This window comes from Conger conger, chromosome 7 (assembly GCF_963514075.1).
Source record: "Conger conger chromosome 7, fConCon1.1, whole genome shotgun sequence".
Classification (NCBI taxonomy): Eukaryota; Metazoa; Chordata; class Actinopteri; order Anguilliformes; family Congridae; genus Conger; species Conger conger.
The window spans coordinates 46,499,365-46,520,922 of record NC_083766.1 but is presented as its reverse complement, the minus strand read 5'-3'; the positions used below and the strand labels follow the sequence as shown (position 1 = coordinate 46,520,922).

Sequence of the window (21,558 nt, the reverse complement as noted above, 5' to 3'; positions counted from 1 at the left end):
GGTCAGAAGAGAAGGGCCAGACTGGTCCAAGCTGTCAGACAGGAAGGTGACAGTAATGCAAATAGCCACACATTACAACAGTGGTATGCAGAAGAGCATCTCTGAACACACAATGTGTCAAAACCTCTAGGTGGTGAGCCTACAGCAGCAGAAACCCAGTATGTTTAATAAATACCTAATAAAGTGCTCAGTAACTGTATATAAGTAGTGAACGGGCCTTGTCCTTACATTACTGAGCCCACCCTTTATCAAACCACCAGCAATAGTTAAGCAATTCATGTAGTGACCAGAACCACTCTGCCAAGCCGTGTATGAATCTGGGAGTGCCCTGTCTTTCCATTGATCATCATCCCCTGGAATCTGGTGAGAAACAAAGCCTGAATTCAAAACCCTACATCTATAAACAGCCACAATGAAGAAAGGAGTCTTTGTCTTATGTGGCAGTGTGCCAACCCTAGGAATCACTTTCCGTGTCTCAGTTTTTTCTTAGCCAGTTAAGTATGCCGAATTTCATAGTTTGTCTCGGTGGTGTGAAGAATAATACCTGAGCCTTAGCAATACAGGAACCAGTTGCACCTTCCTGTCAATGAGTTGTAAAGTTGACATGTAAACATCAGTGGTTTCGCTGAGTTGTGTAATTCTACCTGTCCCGTTTGTTTATGTGGCCGCAATATAAGCAGTGCATTTGCTGAATAATTTTTGTATTCTAGGCCAATAATTTTTTTACTGCAGTAATAAGCTGCTTTTTTCTCATTTTATGATGAAGTTCAATTACAATAATATAATAATAATAATAATATGATCTTACTATGTTACTGGTGACTGGTGGCAATGGACCATCTTTGCCTCCCCTCCCCTTCGGTCCTGTCTAACCTGTTCAGTGGCTTTGTAAGGGGCTTGCCAGGGTAGGGCCCGGAGGCAGAGCAGAGACATTTTTCACCATTTAATCATCAATGGAGTGGGATTCCAGACATCCCAATTAGCCGCAATATTTTGAAAGGAAATTAAACATTTCTGCATACCATGGCCCCTGTGGCCATAGCAGTGGTGCTCGTATGTGTCTGGCTTGGTGCAAACACCACGGAAGGTAAGAGAAGGATTTGCTTTTTCTGGCAGTGCCTTGTGTTGTGTTGCCAAAACTAATGCCTTTTATTGTTATATTTGCATATTTAAGTGCGTTCAAGCAGGCATGCTGAATTGAAATATTTAGGATGTAACTAGGACTTTTCAGTTCTAAAAAAAAACAAAAAACAATCAGCCAGTTTAATTGGATGACAAGTGCATTTTTGTTAGTTTCTAAAACACTGGTAATAAGAATAGCTAGTCCTATGTTGATTTTCGGTGTTCACATTTTCTGTTCAGTTGTGACCAAGGTTCAGCTGGTGTTAGCAGACAACTGATGACTGAATGTAGCACTGAACCATTCCTTTTTTCAGGAACACGTCCTTTGAAGTTCTATTTGACCTATAAACTGTTTGACAATGACCTTTACAGATTAAAATGCGGTAAATAAGGTGTACATAGGATATGTTATAATTAAAAGTGCACTAGTTACAGGCAAAATTGCTCAGAAATGTCAAAATGTCTCCTTACAGTTCCCGTTACCCCAGAAATTTCCTCAACAGTAGCATTAGGTATACTGACAAGTAGAACAATGATGTTAAGACAGCCGCAGTGCTATTTTGATGAAGTGGAAGGCCTCCCCTGCTCTTCACACCAATGTGAGATATGGCTTGTGGTTGCCAGAGGTAATGGTGAGTCCTATTCAAGCCTATTTAAATGGTAAATTACTGTACAGCATGTATACATCCTTCTCAGAATAACCTCACTGTGGTCACTGTAGCTCACTTGTGCTACAAAGTTACTTCTGCGGGTGTGAAATTGACTCACACTTCTTCACACCGCCTGGCTTACACCTCAGAAATGTCAATTGTATTTGTTTATATGTACTCAGTTCATCTCTATTCAAGTCCAAATACTTTGCTTTGTACAAAATGTTTCCCATTCGGGCGATGGCCCTGCCAACAGGAGTTCAGAGGTTTGAGGGTCAGAAGACGAGCAGCGGCATCTTGTCAGCCTCACCGTACCCCGATGCCTTCCTGGATGGCACGTCACCCAACTTCTTCATCACCAGACTGGGAGTTCAGAGCAGCTTTCTCTGTGCGGAGCTGCCTGGGATCAGGTACTTCCGGGTAGGGTCGGAGGGCAGGTGTGACACCACCAACTGCAATGGGGTCCTGCCCACCGGAGCCACCATCAGGTAAAGCACTACTCACAGATTCAAAGCCATTTTTGCAATACGTCTGCAGTCCAACCAAAAGTACAGCTGTGGTGTTACCAATTCAGCTTGTAGCCTAGTGCTTAAGGATCCATGAGGTTGGTGGTTCAAGCCCCAGTGTAGCCACAATAAGATTAGCACAGCCGTTGGGCCCTTAAGCAAGGCCCTAAACCCTGCATTGCTCCCGGGGGGATTGTCCCCTGTTTAGTCTAATCAACTGTCAGTCGTTTTGAATAAAAGTGTCAGCTAAATAACACATCATTGTTATCCACTCAGTGAGCTCTTTATTAGGTATTTATTAGACATATTCTTTTGACTTATTGGTCTTCTGCTGCTGTAGCCTATCCACTTAGAGGTTTTATTGAATTGTGTGTTCAGAGATGCTCTTCTGCATACCACTGTTATAATGCGTGGTTATTTGCATTACTGTCACCTTCCTGTCAGTTTAGACCAGTCTGGCCCTTCTCCTCTGATCTTTCTCATTAACTATGCATTTTTGCCTGTAGAACTGCTGTTCATTCTCAGTGCATGAAAATCCGATGAGCTCAGCCTTTTCTGAGCTACTCAAACCACCATGTCTCGCACCAACAATCATTCATTGGTCAAAGTCACTTAGATTTCTTCCCCATTCTGACATTTGGTCTGAACAACAGCTGAACCTCTTGATCTGCATGCTTTGCTAGTTTTGAAACCAACATGCATTTTCTGGTGTCATTGTCTTTTTAAATATGCTGTTATGTTATGTTACTTTTGTCTTTCCTGCAGAGTGAAATATATCTTGGTGGATCCTGCAAACAAAACAATAGAATCTGGCACACGTTGGTCCCAACCCATAACGCTATTAACACGTATGTGCACTGTCACTACCTTTCCATGGATTTTAAAGTCAGAAAACATGGCGTCACTTTTTTTTACACTTTACTGTGTTGTAGCTTGCATTTTAAATTGATAAAATTTGATTTAAATTGATGCAATTTTTGCCCATCAATCTACACAAACATCTGTCATTATGGGTTATTGGTGGACAAAAATGGCCATTTTATCCATGTAAAATAAAATCTACAGCATAATAAAGTGTGCAAAAAATGAAGGGGTCTCAAAACTTTCTGAAGCCACTGTATACAATAAGCTTTGTTTGGGACAAAGAGATACAGTATTTTTCTTGATTCTTTTCGGTTTTCCTCAATTTTAGGTTTTTAATCAAAACAACTTGACTTGTTCTCAGCTTTTATTGAAGTACAATAAAAGGGCACCATAATGTTTGGGACATATTAATGTGATATAAATGTAAATGTTTAGTGCCTTTTTGATTTAAGAGAACTTGACATTCACCAATTTCCTTTTTCAGTGGTCTTCACCTTGTAGTAAATGAGGGTCCATATTCAGCAACTTCATTGTTTAGTTTTTGGCTCAAATGTTTTCTGAAATGTAGTTTATCAAAGGTCCGCCATATTATTATGTTTTGCCAAAAACGAAGGAACCACAGTCTACCCAATCAGGTATCTGTTGGTAGTCCCTTGTTCTTGTTAATCCCATTGGCCGTCTATCCAATGGAACCCACCTACAGTACCATATATTCTATATTATATATTATAACAGACATCTTCATTGAGGGCAGTTGCCTGAAGTTAGGTGCATTTGTTGAATAAGTGGCACACTTGTATGGATGTCCTTTTTTTGAAAAATGTATGATAAGAATGCAAAATGTCTTGGATGAGGTCTATTGTCTTGCTGCAGGATCAAGTGCCATACATGGACTCATCTGTCCACAAAACCTTTTTCCAGAACTCTGCAGGCTCTTTAAGGAACTACTGAGCAAACTGTAACCTGACCATCCTGTTTTTGCAGCTAACTAGCGGTTTGCATCTACCAGTGTAGCCTCTATAGATCTGTGTGTGGAGTCTTCTGTGGAGAGTAGTCACTGACACATCCACTCCTACCTCCTGAAGAGTGTTTCTGATCTGACAGAAGTGTTTCGGGGCTTTTCTTCACTGTGGTGAGAATTCTTTCTGTAGAGGTCTTCCTTGGCCGACCAGGTCCTTTGATTACTGAGCTTCTTTCGTTTAAATGATGTTCCAGTTGATGTTGGTAAGTCAGACTCATAATTGGCTTCCTGGACTTTTATTGCCACAATTCTGGTCCTCGTGTTGACAAATGCCAATAAAAGACTCCAAAGGCAACAAAAAACCTAGAAACCTAGAATGCTCTCTTAAACCGGCAAGGAAGCAAATGAACGCACCTGACCTTATGATACCTGGAAATGGGCGTAGTGTGTATAAAAAGGTTCTGTAAATTCAAAATGGTGAAACAAAATTGGATAAACATACCATTTGATGAAAGCTGAGAATCTGTACTTTAATCACATGTGGGTTGATTGATAACAAATAAAAATTTGTGGAGTAAAGAGCCATATCAACATAAAAAATTGTCCCGCATGTTATGGAGCTCTCTGTATACATTGCTCCCTATGGGTCAATTCAGTGTAATGATTCAATAATTAATGAAAATTAGTTATCCATCCATCCATTATCTTAACCCGCTTATCCTGAACAGGGTCGCAGGGGGGTTGGAGCCTATCCCAGCATACATTGGGCGAAAGGCAGGAATACACCCTGGACAGGTCGCCAGTCCATCGCAGGGCACACACACCATTCACACACTCATACACTCATACACTCATACCTATGGGCAATTTAGACTCTCCAATCAGCCTAACCTGCATGTCTTTGGACTGTGGGAGGAAACCGGAGTACCCGGAGGAAACCCACGCAGACACGGGGAGAACATGCAAACTCCGCACAGAGAGGCCCCGGCCGACGGGGATTCAAACCCAGGAACTCCTTGCTGTGAGGCAAAATTAGTTATTGTTAAAATAATGATCTTATCCCTTATTTAGAGAGAAAATGATGAAAACAGCAATAGTAAGTTGCTAATGGATTTATCTGTGTTTATACTCCTGAAGCCAGGGCCAGCTCCTCCATTGACGACTCAACGTTGAGACGCTCTGGGGCGATGGTTGTGATCACCGTCATCCTCTCCTGTTCACTGGCGGTGCTGACGCTGCTGCTGGTCGTCACGTTGCTGCAGGGCGGGTGAGTCACTTGGACCTCACCCGTCACTTATAACCGCACTGTCACGATAGAGCTGTGCAAATAATAAACACATAATTCTGTGTTTTTAGTGCCTGTGCTTTTAGCTGCCTCATTTTTATAGTTTCTTGGTTTTGCTGAGGAAGGACTGCAGATTGTTTGATCTCTCTTTTGGATCTCCTCTATAACTCTGGTAGGCTTCAGGATTTGCCAGCGGCCTAGCCTATGCTAGACAAGATTAGCTTGTGCCCTGTTACCAAGGGTATTTAAAGTAAGCAGGTCAACCTCTGACCTCAAGCTCATTTAACATTATCCCTTCAGAAAAATACATTCTTGGATTGATGGGTAATGAAAGGTGATGCCTACAGACACTTTCAGGGTTTCACAAATGCTTTTTTTCAATTACTATTGCAAATATCACTGTGTAAACAGAATGTGAATAGAATAACAAAATTTAATAATGTTCCTGCCAAATATAGTTGATAATGATAATTGAATATATTTGCATACACACAAATTTGATCATATACAACTGCACATTACTCATTCCCATCAGATCTGGTGTTCTCCTCCTTCTGTGAAAATATTATGTGATTTGGACTTATCAATTTGTCCTCATCTGCTCTAAGAGAGAAAGCATTGACTGGGCTCAGAGAGACCCGCTGACTCACTCAAGTCTGCCTCAATTTCAAATGCCTTAATATTTATGAACTGACAATATTTCTGAACTGAATTATCTCCCAAAATGACTCAATCCAGAAGCTAGTGGAACTCCTTCTCATAACAATGATGTGATTTTATTGGCAGTTTTGGACTCACTCAAGAACCGCCAGAAATTCCAGAACCTCCTTCCCTCAGCCACGGGATAAGAAGATACAATACGCACAACCTCAATAGTTCAGAGTACTATAGCAACATACAGATATGACCACTTCAGAGGGAACAACTGGAGTATGTGACTTGCAACAAATAGAATGTTTAAATGTGTGATTGGATGTCCAGGGTTTTGCCTGGTTTGTTGATTGTAGTGCATTTCCAGCTTAATGCTACTGGTCCCTGTAGTCATAAAATTTATTTTAATATCATATATTACCAAGGAATACCACAGAAAAAACACGTGGATGTTATTAGAAATGGAAAGTGATAGACTCTTGAGAAACTTGCTCCCAATAATTTGTTTTGAGAAGGACAAACACACTGTTATAGAAGGATAGGTTCATTTTCAACCAATGGAAAATGTGTCTGTTTAATGCTCACATTTTGTCTTATTGGTAATAACAAAGGCAATCTATATATAGTTGTCGCTAGGCCACCCCCGTTGAGACAGACACACACATGCGCACACATCCCCACAACCCCATATCAAGTTGAGTTCATACCGTGTTTGGTTGACTGATTATTCCCTGATTCTAGTGTTCTAATTCTAATTTTCTATATCAGGAATACTACCATTATTTTAATGCTACAAGTTTTGTGGAAAGCATGTTTTATGTTTTTTTTAATGTGAAATTAATCACACATAAATAGACTTATAGCTAATATTTATGACCTTAGTGTTAATAGAGTATGATGAATATGTGTTTGGTCAAGTTACTGTACCAAGTGGTCCACAAAATTGCACTTCAATTGTCAATATAAAATAAATATAGTATTTCACTTATTGTATGTAAATGATATAAGAATCCACTAGGCATTAGACAGTGATTGTCTCTTTCCCATGATGGGGTACAAGCTGTGGAATTTAAATAAAGAGCAGTTATTTCACTGTTTTAATTGTGCATTTTTGTTAGAACCAGTTGTTCAAGTTACTATGTTTTTATTTGTTGTCTAAACGGATTATGCAGTTTTTTTTAAATAAAGGTCAAAGGAGAGTGTGTTTCTTACATTAGACAGCAGATAGTAACAGACAGAGGATGGATCATAGCACAGAACATGCAATAAATGGGGTTTGAACACCTAGCCATGTGATATAATTGATATGCAGTATATGGCTTGAGAGATATACTCTAGAGCAGAGGTCACCAACCCTGGTCCTGGAGAGCTACTGGGTCTGCTGGTTTTCGCTGTTACTCTGCACTTAATTAATCAATTAGAGCAGATTATTACACAGTTAACTCACCTCACCTGGTTACCTGGGTCTCAACAGGGTGCTGATTTTAAGGTGAAAACAAAAACCAGCAGACCCAGTAGCTCTCCAGGACCAGGGTTGGTGACCTCTGCTCTCGAGACTGCACCATGTCTCATATTTTTTGTATTTTTGTTTTGTGTACATTACATACATTATTTAAGAATTAGCATTCATACAGTTTTGTTTGTAAGGATATTTCAGGTTAGGATCATAACATTCTTTGAAGTTTCCTTGGTGGGTGGTTGTTGAAGCTATAAAATGCAATACATTTCGATTTTGAGGATATGTCAGAAAGGTCTAATACAGGGGTCGGCAACCCTGGTCCTGGAGAGCCGCAGGGTGTGCTGGCTTTCGTTGTTACTTGGCATTAATTGATCAATGAAAGCCGTTGATTGCACAGTTAACTCACCTCACCTGGGGCCTCATTTATAAAACTGTGCTTAGGATTCACGTAAAAAGGTTGCCTAAGCATGAAACCTAGGACGTGCGTACGCAAAAAAAATATTCTGATTTATAAAACAGTGCATACGCACGTCCCACGCCAGTTTTCCTTTATAAATCACAATCAACTCTAAATGTGGCGCAACTTTGCCAGCTTCATGTCCCGCCCACAGTTGCCTATAAATAGGCAGTGAAACACCCCTAATGAATATGCATTTCACGAAGACGACAATGGCAAACGCTGAAAAGAAGGCCAAGAAAAGGGATTTCAGCCATTTGATTGCCTCTGAAAAGCTACAGGTGTGGGAATTATCCTGATTGATTGTAAATGACGAACAGTTCTGCACAACGAATGTGATGATGATGATGATAAGAATAATAATAATACACGTCATTTGTCTAGCACCATTGAAAACACAGTTACAAAATTAAGAGATAAAACGAACAAAAATAATATATAATAACAATAAACACATTATAAAACATAATATATGAATATGATAACAATATATGAAACTATGCTCGTATCTGCCCGACTGACGCAATGTAAACGGCATCAGTGCAGCGCAATTTGTCCGACTGTTCACCATATTATTTATGAGAATACATTTAATAACATGAAGTATTGTTTAACAATTCGTCTACATATTTGAGGGATTATTTTACAACAACATCTCCGTTTATATTTATCATCCTAAATCATATTTTTTGGGCACTCCAGGGAGCATCAATCAAACAGCTGTTTGTTTATTCGTTGTAAGAGAGGCTTTTATCCGTTTTTGCAAATTAACTCTTCGTATATGATACGTGAGAGGTAATATTTCATTACATTACATTACATTGCATGGCATTTAGCAGACAGCCATTTAGCAAAGAGGACCTGAGAGGACAGTATAGTTCCGAGTCCTAGTGTAAACATGCAAAAAATCAGAACCCTTTAAGAGTACAATCAACAACAATCAATTTCGATTTATTTTACACAGTGGTATCTGTTGTATATCATTTTCGACTTCTCTCCTCGCCAAATGTTGTGTTGCACTTAGGAAGGGAGAGAACCCGTGTAGCGAGATTCAACAACACAACATTTTAATAAGTATAACAGGGACGAAGCACGTCCTTACAGCAGCCATACCCAGCCACAACTCCCGGCAAATCTTTATACCTTTTTAAATCCTGTTTCACTTCCCGTTTTCCTGGTCTTACGTCACGAGCATTAAAGGCACAGTTTCTCATTTCTCCAGTTAATGTGCGTACGCATGGGTCAGAGTTTCCGTGGAGGAGCGCACATTTTCCCGTCAAGTTCGTTTTTTATAAATGCCAAAGTTTGCTTAGAAAGTGGCGTACGCATTCTTTTGTGCCTACGCAACGTTTATAAATGAGGCCCCTGGTTTCTTGGGTCTGAATCGGTTGCTTATTTTAAGGTGGAGACGAAAGCCAGCACACCCTGCGGCTCTCCAGGACCAGGGTTGCCGACCCCTGGTCTAATAACATGATTATTATGCACAATTCAAACTGTCCCCTCTTTTGCACAGCCACAGACTTGAGGACCCCATTTGCCAGCCTTTCCACCCATATGTACAAGGGAATCACTGAGGGGGCATTCTATCATAAGTGTGAAAAAAACATACATTTTGACCAGGGATTTGAGTTTTATATCAGCGAATTTGCTAGATTTTGTAGCCTATCGTTCAGGAGACCCAAGCGCAGAGCAGGATATAATCAGAAATTGGTGCATATTAGCAGTCCGATATCAAAAACCAGTAATCCAAGACAATGCCAAAATCGAGATGTCGAAGAATAGTAGTTAAACAGTCCAGGGTCAACAATCCAGATAATCAGAAATGAGAGGTACAAAATGTAAAGAAGATCAAAAACCAAAAGGCAGACAAAACAGAAGGGGTAAGGCAATCTCGAAGTCAGGCAAAGGGTGTCTCAGGAATCTCTAGTATAACAGGCGTACAAATAATCGGCTCTGAAATATAGATCAACATTCTGACAAGGTTGAGGGTTTAAATACACAGAGGGATGAGACATGGGAGTGAGGTGAGAAACGTGAACGGGCAATAATACAATGACAAGGGATGCACTAAGACGTGGACTGGATTCACGAAGACACACATGTATTACAAACGGCTCCGGACTAGGCAGTAGACAATTGCACAGAGTTTAAGGAATGTAGTGATAGGGGAGAGCAGGTGAGAGCAAGGAACACTTCACTGAATCAAGGCAAGCAATTAGAGACAGGGAGGAGGAGGAGGAGTTATAGAGAAGTATCGAAGTAGCGATAGAGTTAGTCTGTTAGTTTATGTGATTAAATTACAATTACCCCAAACTAGTGACTGTTAGTTAATTAGTTAGACAGACAATTAGTGTGTTAATATAATTTAGTACTGTGCAAAATCTATGTTAGTAGTTATTAGTAGATTAGTGCTATCTACAAACATGAATGGAGAAAAAGCAGGAAGTAAGAGAAAAGGAGACTAAGAAGGAATTATGGGAAACCGGAAAATTCCGAAACCACCCAAATAGTGAATCACGCAGACAGGGAAGTTACTCGGGCTCAGAACTACATAAAGACACAGATATCACATCGGAAGACGAGTGCTATGAATATGAATTAAAACAGGAAACCAGACATAACAGTGAAAAATAATAGATATACAAGAATAACAAATAAAACTAACAGACAATACTCAGAAACATCACAGATTTATATTGTAGTATAGAGATTCAAGAAAATATACAAATATATTTTTTTATTTGAATCAGTGGTTCCCACTCGAACCCACTTTAAATCGAGACTCTTGGGGGCACTCTTAAAAAAAAAACTTAAAAGGCCAGAAAATGCTTAAGAATTGGCCTAAAGAAACTATTTCAATTGAAATTCAATTCCAATAAATTCTGAGATGTATAAATGGTCCATCAAATGGTCATCTTGAAATACATTTTAACTTGAAACATTTTCTGGGGGGGGGGGTCAACTTCAAGGTCAAAGTTCATGAGGTGGCCTGTCAAAAACATTTTCGTGTCAAGTGCCAAGTATGTATATGCTGATTTGGGGCTGTTTCATTTTTATGGTGTAAAAACAAAATGTACGTATGAAATTTCATTGTTTGTATGGAGTGTGTTGATTTACACATTTTAAAAAGTAAAAAAAATGAATTAAAGTTTTTTAATTCAAATCAAATGCTAACTTATGATGAACTGAGTACTTTGTCAGGAAGCTGGCCAATGCCTCAGACAATTACAATTAATTATATATATGTTCTTATTTTGACAACAGAGTTGAAAACATTCAGGTAACCTACATATTTAAGAGTTCAAATAGCAAGTAAGTAACTAGATTAATGGAAAAGAGCTACCATGTGCCATGTGCCACCATGTTTCCAAAACAGTTGCCTGGGGAAAAAATCCCCAAGGTTTATATAATTATTTCTCCTTACCAACAAGACATTTTCATTGCTGATTCGCCAGAAATATTGACTGCCACGGCAATACTTCCAGCTAAATTAATACACTCCATATAGACAATGAAATAAAAATGTAGTGAAAATCAATGTGTTTCCTTTGATTCTTCATTCAAAACAAGATAGCCATTGGACTGAAAAGTTTTTTATGTCTTTTCTGGCACTTTTAAAGACAAAGAGCGCCTGCAAGAGAACAGATTTCAAATGCCCATATCTGAGGAACCAAGTGAAAAAAATATTTTAGGTATTTTCTTTTCTCAGTTGCATCTATAATATACTTTAAATCTAGCAAAATCCCTCACACAGTGTCTCGATTGTCATTCTTATAATAGTATCCCCCTGAGTATACCAGTGTCACTCTATTTCTGTGCTGCTCCTATGTGTCTCAAGCATTATTCTTATTGTATTGTTCCGCAGATATCCATGTCATCCCTAGATGGCCAGCATAATAGTCTGTGCACATGTCAGGGACAATAGTGTACATTTGCACATTTAACAACAATGAAACAACAATTTCAGAATCCAGCAGTTTCGGCAGAAAGGTTCGGCATTCATGTTCATGGAAAGTCATTGGTTCAACCCCCTTAGAATAATGAAGATTACAGACATAGACAAGGAACCGCCACAAAATAAATTAATGAAAGAAAACATCAAACCACAGATTATTTCCTCCCAAAATAGTCCCAAAATGCCAAAACCAAGTCCTAAAACTAAAAGCAGCCAAATATAAATACCAGGGATGAAATTTAGAACGGCAGACCTAGGTGCAGGACATAGATGCCAGATGGTCTGAAGAACAGCTGAACCTCTTGACCATTTCTGCATGCTTATATGCATTTAGTTGTTGCCACATGATTGGCTGATTAAATATTTGCATTACCAAACTGGTGTACAGCTCTACCTAATAAAGTGGCCACTGAGTATGTATTGGTTCTGGTCTACAATACAACACTCAATCTTCTTAAAGTTATTGGGAAATGAACACTCTCCTAGTGTGCATAATGGTTTCATTGAATATTTGGGATGTTGAGATATTTTTGAGCGAGACAAGAACCTCCCCCTACTTAGGTAGCTTTGGCTATTAATAGCTTTGGCTTTTATTGAAATTAGCTCCTATGTGGAGAGACTAGATCAGGCAATAATTAAATCAACCTATGAAAACAGCAGTAACACTCTGGCTTCCCACACTCTCACACACACACTCACACACATTTAAACCTGAAATGGTGGACCCCCTCCCCCCAGAGTTCTTGTTCTTTGCTTCCTATCTGGTGACCACTTTGGGCTGGTCCTTTGAAGTTTCCTAACACAGATCAAAATACCAGATGACACGATATTGCTTGTATTGATGCATGTCCTATTATTGTAGGAGCAGGATGACTGTTGGAGTTATGCGTGCATAAACTTGTACAGGCAATATACACCTGCATTGTCTTCAAGGGTGTTCCCATCATGCACACCCAAACTTGCTAGTGACAGCTTGCTGCACCCTTTAATTGACGTATTCTATATTTACAGGAGAAGGGAATACTTAGAGGAGGGGAGACAGCTGAGAATACTTGAAAGCTGTCCCTTTCAGAGAGCACCTGTAGTTGCTGCTCTAGTCCAGTTGGACCTATCGCTCTCAAAATCGACTAGCTCTCCAGGGGGTATCGGAGACATCAATACCAAACTAAAATGGCTTTCCTCACTGTGGCCTTTACAGTGTTATGCCTATCAGTCCGGAGTGTGCTGGGACAAAGTAAGTATGTTGCTCACTCTCTTGTTAGTCATTATCTCTGATGGTAAAATGACATTTAAGTTGTTATTTTCCTTATTACTCATCAGTTGGTTACTTAAGATAGAACCTACGAGCAGGAGACACCAGTATAGAAATTAATATCATTCTGTCTACACAAACTGTTTGCTGCCATTCATGTCGTTTCATGTCATTCTTTGTTTCATGTGTCAGTGATCAGCCTTTTTAAAGGAGCCCTGACTGTGGTCCCTGTGGTTATCTTTTAAAGAATAGACTATTCTCATACATCAAAGAGAATGGAATGTAATACTGTTTGGTTTAGCACAGAGAGCTTTTTGAGTCATATTTTAATATTATTAAATATAATTATTTTTATTTGCAGTACAATTGGAATACTTATCTTGTGTTTGTCTTCTACATTCTTCAGATATAACTTCTGAAAATAATTTATATGTTTCAATGTTTTAAAACATGTAATGTAGATTATTGTAAATATGGATGTTGGGGCCAAGACCATGCTTTGTTTCTGAAGCTCACTTCCTGATTTTGGGTAGAGACGGTGCTCTGTAGCACCATTGTGGTTGGCTCCAGGATAGGTCTTTCAGCCACCTGCTTCATTATAAGTCAATGATACCAATGTGCACAAAATACCATTGACCTTTAAGACTCCATTTTTGACCATTTCTCCATGCAGAACGTTTCACAATTCTTGGGTCTGCATTTATGGACCCCCCTCTTGAGTTCTGACCACAGGTTTTTAATGGGACTTAAGTCGGGAGACTGAGAAGGCCATTGCAGAGCATGGATTTTGTTTTCACTTAACCATTCCTGCATGGTTTTGATATATGTTTGGAGTCTTTGTCCTACCTACGACCAAGTCTCAGCTTCCCAAGAGAGACGACCAGATTTTCAACCAAAATTGATCGTAAATATTGCCCCTGGACTACTGACAGCAAAATGTCTACAAAACATTAATGACCCTCTTCCATATTTGACAGTAGGTATGAGGTGCTTCTCCTTGAATGCATTCCTATTTTTCCGCCGTGTATGGCCAAAACGTTCAATTTTGGTCCAGTCACAATTTGAATGAGGTTTGGCAAACTCCAGATGCTTGGTTTTGTTTAATTTGCTCAGTAAGGGCTGTCTTTGGGCCACCCTTGCAAAGAGTTGGAAGTGCCATTTTATGGATCTTTTTGAGACTTGATGACCCCAAGATGCAACCAGTCTTTGCAAAAAACTGCGATTTTTGGGATCTTTATGGCCTCCCTCATCATCTTATTTGCCGTCTGTGGGGACGACATGCACTTCCATTCCCGGCAAGTTTGCAACCATTCCATTTTAATACACTAGTGAAACAGGAAGTGATGGAATCATACATTATAGTTCCTTTAGACTGAGATTAACTAAATTAAGTAAAGCAACAACAGTGATATCGTTCAATAATTTAGAGGCATGAAAGCATGAAAAATACCTTTTTTTTTTTTTACGGTGGTCATTGTGGAACATTTTAGTTTTCACAGTCATTGTCTGCAAAATGGGATAGGCTAAACTGATGAGACAACGGCATTGACTTGTGTGTCTGTTCCAACCTGAAATACACCCAATCCAAAAGAATGCCAGTGGATGCCAAAAAACCTGACATCCTCCTCTGCTCATGCAGGAATTGCCGAATATATGCCTGACTCAATGGAAAAAGTTGCCACTCCAGTCGTCACTCCTTCCAAACTTGTAGGGAACATCACTGCCAACACTGCCATACTGCTATCTCCACTGTGTTACTTTGAAAATGTAAACTGCACGTTGGATACCTGCGTCATATATCTTGTTCCAGCAATAAACTCAGGTAAGAATGCTCCTCCGTTTTAACACACTGAAAGATTGTTATGACAAATTCTAGCTACAGTCTTTGATAGGAAATATACACTCACTTAGCACTTTATTAGGAACACTTTAGTAGTACACCTACTTATTCATGCAATTATCTAATCAGCCAATTGTGGCAGAAGTGAAATTCATAAAATCATGCAGATATGGGTCATGAGCTTCAGTTAATGTCCACATCAACCATCAGAATGGGTATAAAATCTGATCTAAGTGACTGTAACTGTGGACTGATTGTTGGTGCTAGATAGGGTGGTTTGAGTATCTCAGAAACTGCTGATCTTCACGCACAACAGTCTCTAGAGTTTACAGAGAATGGTGTGAAAAACAAAAAATATCCAGTGAGCAGCAGTTCTGCGGGAAAAAATGGCTTGTTAATAACAGAGGTCACAGGAAGGGCCAGACTGGTGAAAGCTGACAGGAAGGTGACAATAACACAAATAACCACACATTACAATAGTCATATGCAGAAGAGCATCTCTGAATACACAATTTTTCAAACCTCTAAGTGGATAGGCTACAGCAGCAGAAGAGAAGACCAGTCTAATAAATACCTAATAAAGCAGACATATACTCAGTGAATATATATACTAGATCTTTGCACCGTACATGGTAAATCAATATTTGAAAATAAACCCAGTGGATAGTGACGGTGCTTGTACACACTTAATATCAGTGGGTTTTACATTTAACCAGTATAAATACATGGTATGTTACATTCAACCACCTTCCCTGGGTTTTATTTTGTCAGAGTGTGTATATTGTATTGTTTTGGCTCACTTTTTTTATTACATTCTTCAATTAACATCAAATAACTGTTGGCACTGACACTTGGAATTCTTTTAAATTTAAACCATCGATTTGTTGCAGAATAATTATAAAACAGATAAGTATTCAACGAAACATCAATGGTGTCGAGGACCGGCCCTAGGCCCCCTGATGAGAGATTGACGGGGGATGGGTTCAGAAGGAATGCATTGTTAACCCCTCGCACACGCCATCGAGGTGGTAGTAAGAACGCCCGTAAGAAGAAAAATATGTGGTTCAGAGAATGAGCAGCCATACTTGTCAGTAGAGGAGTCTGAAGTCGGGGGACTTAGATTTAGGGTTTTAAGGAGCAAGGTTAAAGTTCTGACAGAGAATACCCCAACCCTACAGGGGAGGGGCACAATGCCTGGCTAAAACAAACAAAAAAAAAATAAGGAAAACGGAGGGATGTCAATACCGAAAGAAGATTAAGAGGCTTTAAGGGCCTTCCTGATTATAGCACAAATAATTTTTCGGATAGATTCAAAGGACTGACTATAGAAGAGTTGGTGGATGATTTACACTCAGCTATTGGCTGGATGTCCTTTGTAGATCCCTTAAGGCGCCGCGGAGAGGGGCACCTGAAGAGTGTGTTGAGATGGTGGAGGGCACTAACTTCTGGCTTGTATGAAGTCAAAGTTTGGAGAGAGTCCAAGGAGAGATTATGACAGGGAGACAAATACCAGTGATGAATAGGTTCATTAAAAAATTACATAAGAGCTAGTGTTTTTCCACTCGTATATTAAGATGGTGGAAATTCCCAAACTGGAGGGGCACATGACATAAAATATTGGGGAAATTTCTTTTGAGGTATGAGAAACTGACAATTGGAAAAACAGAAATAATTAATATGATCATTAAAAAACAAGTTACATAAGAGATAAATGTCTTCCCGCTTGACATATTGGGGACATTTCTTATCAAAAAAGGTACACTTTTGTATGCAAAAAAGATATATAAGGAATAAGCTTTTAGACCTAAGAGTGGGATCTTAGAATTTTGCTTCAGAAGATATCTACGAGCTGTTGAAGAGAGAGCAACACAAGACAGTCAAGCTGGAGTGGCGCGCTCCCTCTGCGCGCCACTCCAGGATATGGATATGGAGAGAGGAGTGACGTACGCGGTGCGGACTCAGCTGAAGAAAGAGCCACGCAGAACAACTATAACCAAGCTGGGGTGGTAATTATAATCTATATTACTTGTAGAAGTAGGAAAAGTAATACATAGAAGTAATACATTATAAGTTTCCTTTTATTTTTATGTCTTTTATTTCTCATTAAGATACTATATACGATATAAATAAGTAGTAGAGTCCAAATCTTCAATTTGTCGGAAAACATCTTCGCGAGGGAAAAGACGACACCAGGCAGCAAGATCTTCAGGAAAATCAGACTTTATTAGCACATGTGCATAAAGCCGGATCAGCTCTCCAGAACTGAACCCCGACTGGCATTTGTACACCCATTTTATACACAGTTACTCCACCTACAACTCCTCCTAAAACCTCATTCTGGCAAATCACCCACACTTTTCTTATCGTAACTCCTCCCAACGCTCCTCCCACAACGTCATTGTGGCAAATTGCCAACGGTCCTTATGCTCTGCCAACTCTGTACAAAGTTCAGGGCATTCTGCCAACTACGTGTCCTCACTTCACCCCGCACCTGCTCTTGGCAAACTACCAGACCTCAGAAAGTTCTGGATGCCCTCCCTCTAACACGTCATCCATACACGTCACTCTGTATCTTTCGCTTTTATAAGACAAACTAAGCAGCAGTAATCATTGAAAATATACAGACAAACTAAACATTTCATTAATATTCACTTCTAATATACTTTTCTAATATACAGACATACTAAACATTTGATTAATTATTCTCTTCTAAGGGAATAAATGTACGTAGCATTCTTTGCTCTCATTTCAACAGTTTTCACTGTGGTTTCTTGCGTTTTCATAAGCTCAGCTATAATTAATGTTCTAGGTCAAATAGATACACTCCTGGCATAAAACATCGAAAGTCCCGGAGAAATCAGCTGTACAGTCATATCTGTGTCCTTGACAGTTTGGTCTACACAGTTCAAGACGGGGCCCCCCCTGCCAGCTGGCTGGGCTCACTGTGTAATCCTAGCACAATTTAGCAGTTAATCAGTTTGAAACTATACAGGGTACATATCATACTTTAATACAGATATATTGATAAACTTTTAGCACACATCGTCGAGAGTTTTGGAGGAACCAGCCTGCTCACTAAGGTGGAGTCTGATTTTGACTTGTGATTGGTTATCATGCTTTTAGGAGGGAGATCTTTCGTTCTGTGAATTTTCCCCTACAGTAGACTTTAGGGGTGTTCGTACCCATTGTATTAATGGAAGTTCAGTAGCTTTTATCTCCATGAAGGGGGAGCCATAAGATAAGGTAAAGGCCAAAGAGGATGATGGATATTTGAGGGGTGTACCTTGACTTTTAAACATCATGGTGGAAAGGTAAATTAGAAAGAGCTAAAGGGGTATATGTAACTTGCATGTGATTAGCAAACTGCAAAAGATGATATGTAAACTGTAATCTGTATAACTCTATTCTTTTGATTGATTATAATAAAGTATATCTTACTATAATCATATGTGATAAAGATTATTTAGAGGAATACATTGAATACAGGACATCGAATACCAGATTTGCATCACACCCTTCACTTCGAGACTGGGCTGGAAGTTCAGTAGAACTTACCAGGGCTCCAGGACGTTCGGAGTACTTGAGTTCGTCCCCGAGACACCTCCTCGTGGGGTACTGCTCGTGGGAACGTGAGGTCTGAGCTCGGCAAGGGGTCCGTGGCTCACGACAATGGTTTAAATTTAAATAAATTCAGAGTGTCATTGGCAACTGTGAGCAGAAGACCTGCAGGACGACACATAGCTGGCCAGTGTTATCCCAGGGAGGTGGTAGCATGCATGTCAGGTCAGGTGTACTCCAGCTGTTGCCATTGACCAATTGCCCCATGGGGTTCAATAAAGTATATCTTATTCTTTCTTAACTATTTTAACAGGAGTGCAAAACTTTGATAAGGACAAGACCAGTTCCAATATTCTCAGTTTATCACCTTACCCAATCGCCTTCTCCAACCAACGCTCAAAAAACTACTTCCTGACCAAGGTAGGCCCTCTGGAAAACTTCAAATGTAAGAATGTCTCTGCAACTAAAGATTTCAGAGTGGGATCAGATGGAAATTGTTCGGATCCCAACTGCAATGGAGTATTGCCTACTGGATCAAATGTCAGGTAGGAATCAATTTTGTTCTGTGATGTATCTTATTCTTGGAGTGCATAGACAGCAATATATTCAATTTTGCTTTGGTAAAAAATCTCTGAAGTTTTTTAGGGGGACCTTGGGTCAGCTTCTGTGGAGTTCCTCTCACAGCTGTTATCATAATCTGATTCGGTATAATGAGACATATCTGGAAGCTACACATTTCTTAAAATTTTTGTGTATCTTCATTCACAAAATGGAGCTGACAAGCTGCTCTGCTGAAAAAACAGCTCAAAGCTAGCTCTTGAAACTGGTTGACCAGTTCAGACCAGCTCCCAGCTTGACATGGTTTGACTAGCAAGCTACCAGCACTAGCTAATTGACCAGCACATACCCAGCTATACCAGCTTCATGACCAGCTCAATTTTCAAGCTGGCCAAGCTGGCTTTTACAGCAGGGTGCAGAAACGTTTTGATCAACTGCTTGTAAGATTTCTTCCTGTCATGTGATTTCAGCTTTAAATACATCGTAGTCAAGGACAGCCTCCCAAATGTTACAATTCTTCAGGAGTCTGGTTGGTCCAACCCCATCAGCCTTGTTTCTCGTAAGAGTCTGCAGTTAATTTATTTTTCATATTTGCTATATTATTATAAATGTAAACATATCTGCTTAAATATATATAAATATCTACTCTGCGTAAATTCAATCAACTGCTCACTACTGTTCCCCTCTCCAGCCAAATCATTTGTTTCCATTAACGATGACCTTGCTGAGAGATCTCCTTCCATGATTGCTATCACTGTCATACTAAGCATTATACTGTTCCTGCTACTGCTGATGCTGATCCTGGCTCTGGTTTATGGGTGAGTTGCAATGACCCCACCATTTTTATGAAATGCCTCTGGTGTTAGATGTTGAGCATTACACGCCTTTCATTTCATAATTCCTTATGATTCTGAGATGAGTAAAAATCAAAATGCTTGGAGTAAAGTGCACTTTCCTCATACATTTTACAGTTATACAATGAGTACATTTTATGAAGTGTAGACTCATGAACTCTATTAGAGTACAACTTGCACCAAAGATTTGCCTCTGCGGAAGTTGAAAAATGTTCATTTCACCTCGTCTGGCAGGCACATTCATGAATCTGAGCCAATGCCAGTCCTCGGATCCCTGAGAGTCCAAAAGTACAACACCCACCACTTGAGGGACCCCATTCCACACGTGAACGTGTCTTTTGAAGGAGACCTGAAGAAGAATGCCAATGTGCTGCCAAATTTGTCCAGTGCTGTGGATAATGTGGACCCGCAAAACACTTTGACGTTGAGGCGCTTCAGGAATTATGAACTCTACGAAGGCGACAGCTAGACTGCTTAGACCATGTGCCTTGCAAGGCAAATAAATCAGCCCTAGAGAGACCATTAGTGTTACTTACCATTTCTAAAGGCTATGACAGGCAACAACATCCAAACTACAGACTACAAACTACAAACTCCTGCAGGTTTCGTGTTCCAGTCTAAACATTTTGGAGTATTTTGAATACATTCAGGTATTCATGTCAACGACTGCTAAAGTTTGTTGCAAATATATAACTTTTAGACAAACACACATATTGGGTATTTCCAGCATTCCATTACTGGGACTGTTCAGCTTTGGTATATGCCATGTGTGTTTTGTTAATGTATTGCCAGTGCATCATTTACCCAGACTAGCTTGAGTCTGGTAGTGTTTGAAACTAAGTTCATTTTAATGTTCTTTGCTGATGTGGGTAATTATCTGTACCTTATGTTAGTCAGAATTTTACCTACATGAGGCGACAACACACCCCATGATTTCAAGTTTCTATGATTGTTTAAAACTTTATTAGAGCATGGGTGCCCAATCTTATCCAAAAATTGGTGCAGTTTTTCTTAGCCCAGCATTAAGACATCTGATTCCATTCTATTCTATTTAGCAAGGTCTTGATTGAAGACCATGGTTAGCAAATGAATGGAATCAGGTAGTATACTGCTAGGCTAAAACAAAAACCAGTAAACAAACATGCAGATTTGCCGTAAATTAAACATTTTATTCACATCTATTATTATTATTATTATTATTATTATTATTATTGGGTTCAAAATAATTGTTAAATAAGTGCTTGCAGCTTATTTTATGTCATCTGACACATAGTATTCATTACGGATTATTACATTCCAGACAGTAATATACAGATTCTATTAGCAACTTCCTCTTGGACTGTACAGTTCTCATGCCTTTATATCGTATTTAACATTGTGCACATTTCAGACAAAAGTGCATTACACTATCAGTTGTAGCTACACAATGCAAATAAATACCGTTCTCTTTACATGAGTCATTTTAGTGGTTTAACTTTTCAAAAGCAACAAAAAGGGATTGCTGCTAATAAAAACGGACACCTCCCCTCAATATGAGCTGTTTCTTCTACTGTGGCCGGACATGTCAGGAAGGATGCCAGGTGGAT

At 39.5% G+C, this 21,558-nt stretch overlaps 2 protein-coding genes across 5 annotated transcripts; both read left to right on the top strand.

Annotated features, from left to right (window-relative positions):
- Positions 1–947: 947 nt before the first annotated feature.
- Positions 948–7,136, top strand: LOC133133925 (uroplakin-3b-like). Of its 3 annotated transcripts, none has more exons than XM_061250227.1 (6): positions 948–1,087; positions 1,596–1,748; positions 2,029–2,260; positions 3,044–3,126; positions 5,241–5,370; positions 6,175–7,136. In XM_061250227.1, the coding sequence occupies exons 1-6, from the start codon at positions 1,024–1,026 to the stop codon at positions 6,293–6,295; spliced, it is 783 nt and encodes a 260-aa protein (XP_061106211.1). In that variant the 5' UTR covers positions 948–1,023; the 3' UTR covers positions 6,296–7,136. The 3 variants fall into 3 exon arrangements, 2 of the variants coding, with proteins under 2 accessions (XP_061106211.1, XP_061106210.1); XM_061250226.1 differs by having other exon boundaries at positions 1,596–1,754; XR_009709221.1 differs by lacking the exon at positions 6,175–7,136 and having other exon boundaries at positions 1,596–1,754; positions 3,044–5,124.
- Positions 7,137–12,926: 5,790 nt separating this feature from the next.
- LOC133133950 (uncharacterized) lies at positions 12,927–21,423 on the top strand. 2 transcript variants are annotated; one of them, XM_061250264.1, is made up of 7 exons: positions 12,927–13,144; positions 13,836–14,138; positions 14,802–14,984; positions 18,874–19,105; positions 19,589–19,677; positions 19,810–19,936; positions 20,207–21,423. In XM_061250264.1, exons 3-7 carry the CDS (start codon positions 14,816–14,818, stop codon positions 20,439–20,441), a joined length of 852 nt encoding a protein of 283 aa, XP_061106248.1. In that variant the 5' UTR covers positions 12,927–13,144; positions 13,836–14,138; positions 14,802–14,815; the 3' UTR covers positions 20,442–21,423. The 2 variants fall into 2 exon arrangements, with proteins under 2 accessions (XP_061106248.1, XP_061106247.1); XM_061250263.1 differs by lacking the exon at positions 13,836–14,138.
- Positions 21,424–21,558: the final 135 nt, after the last annotated feature.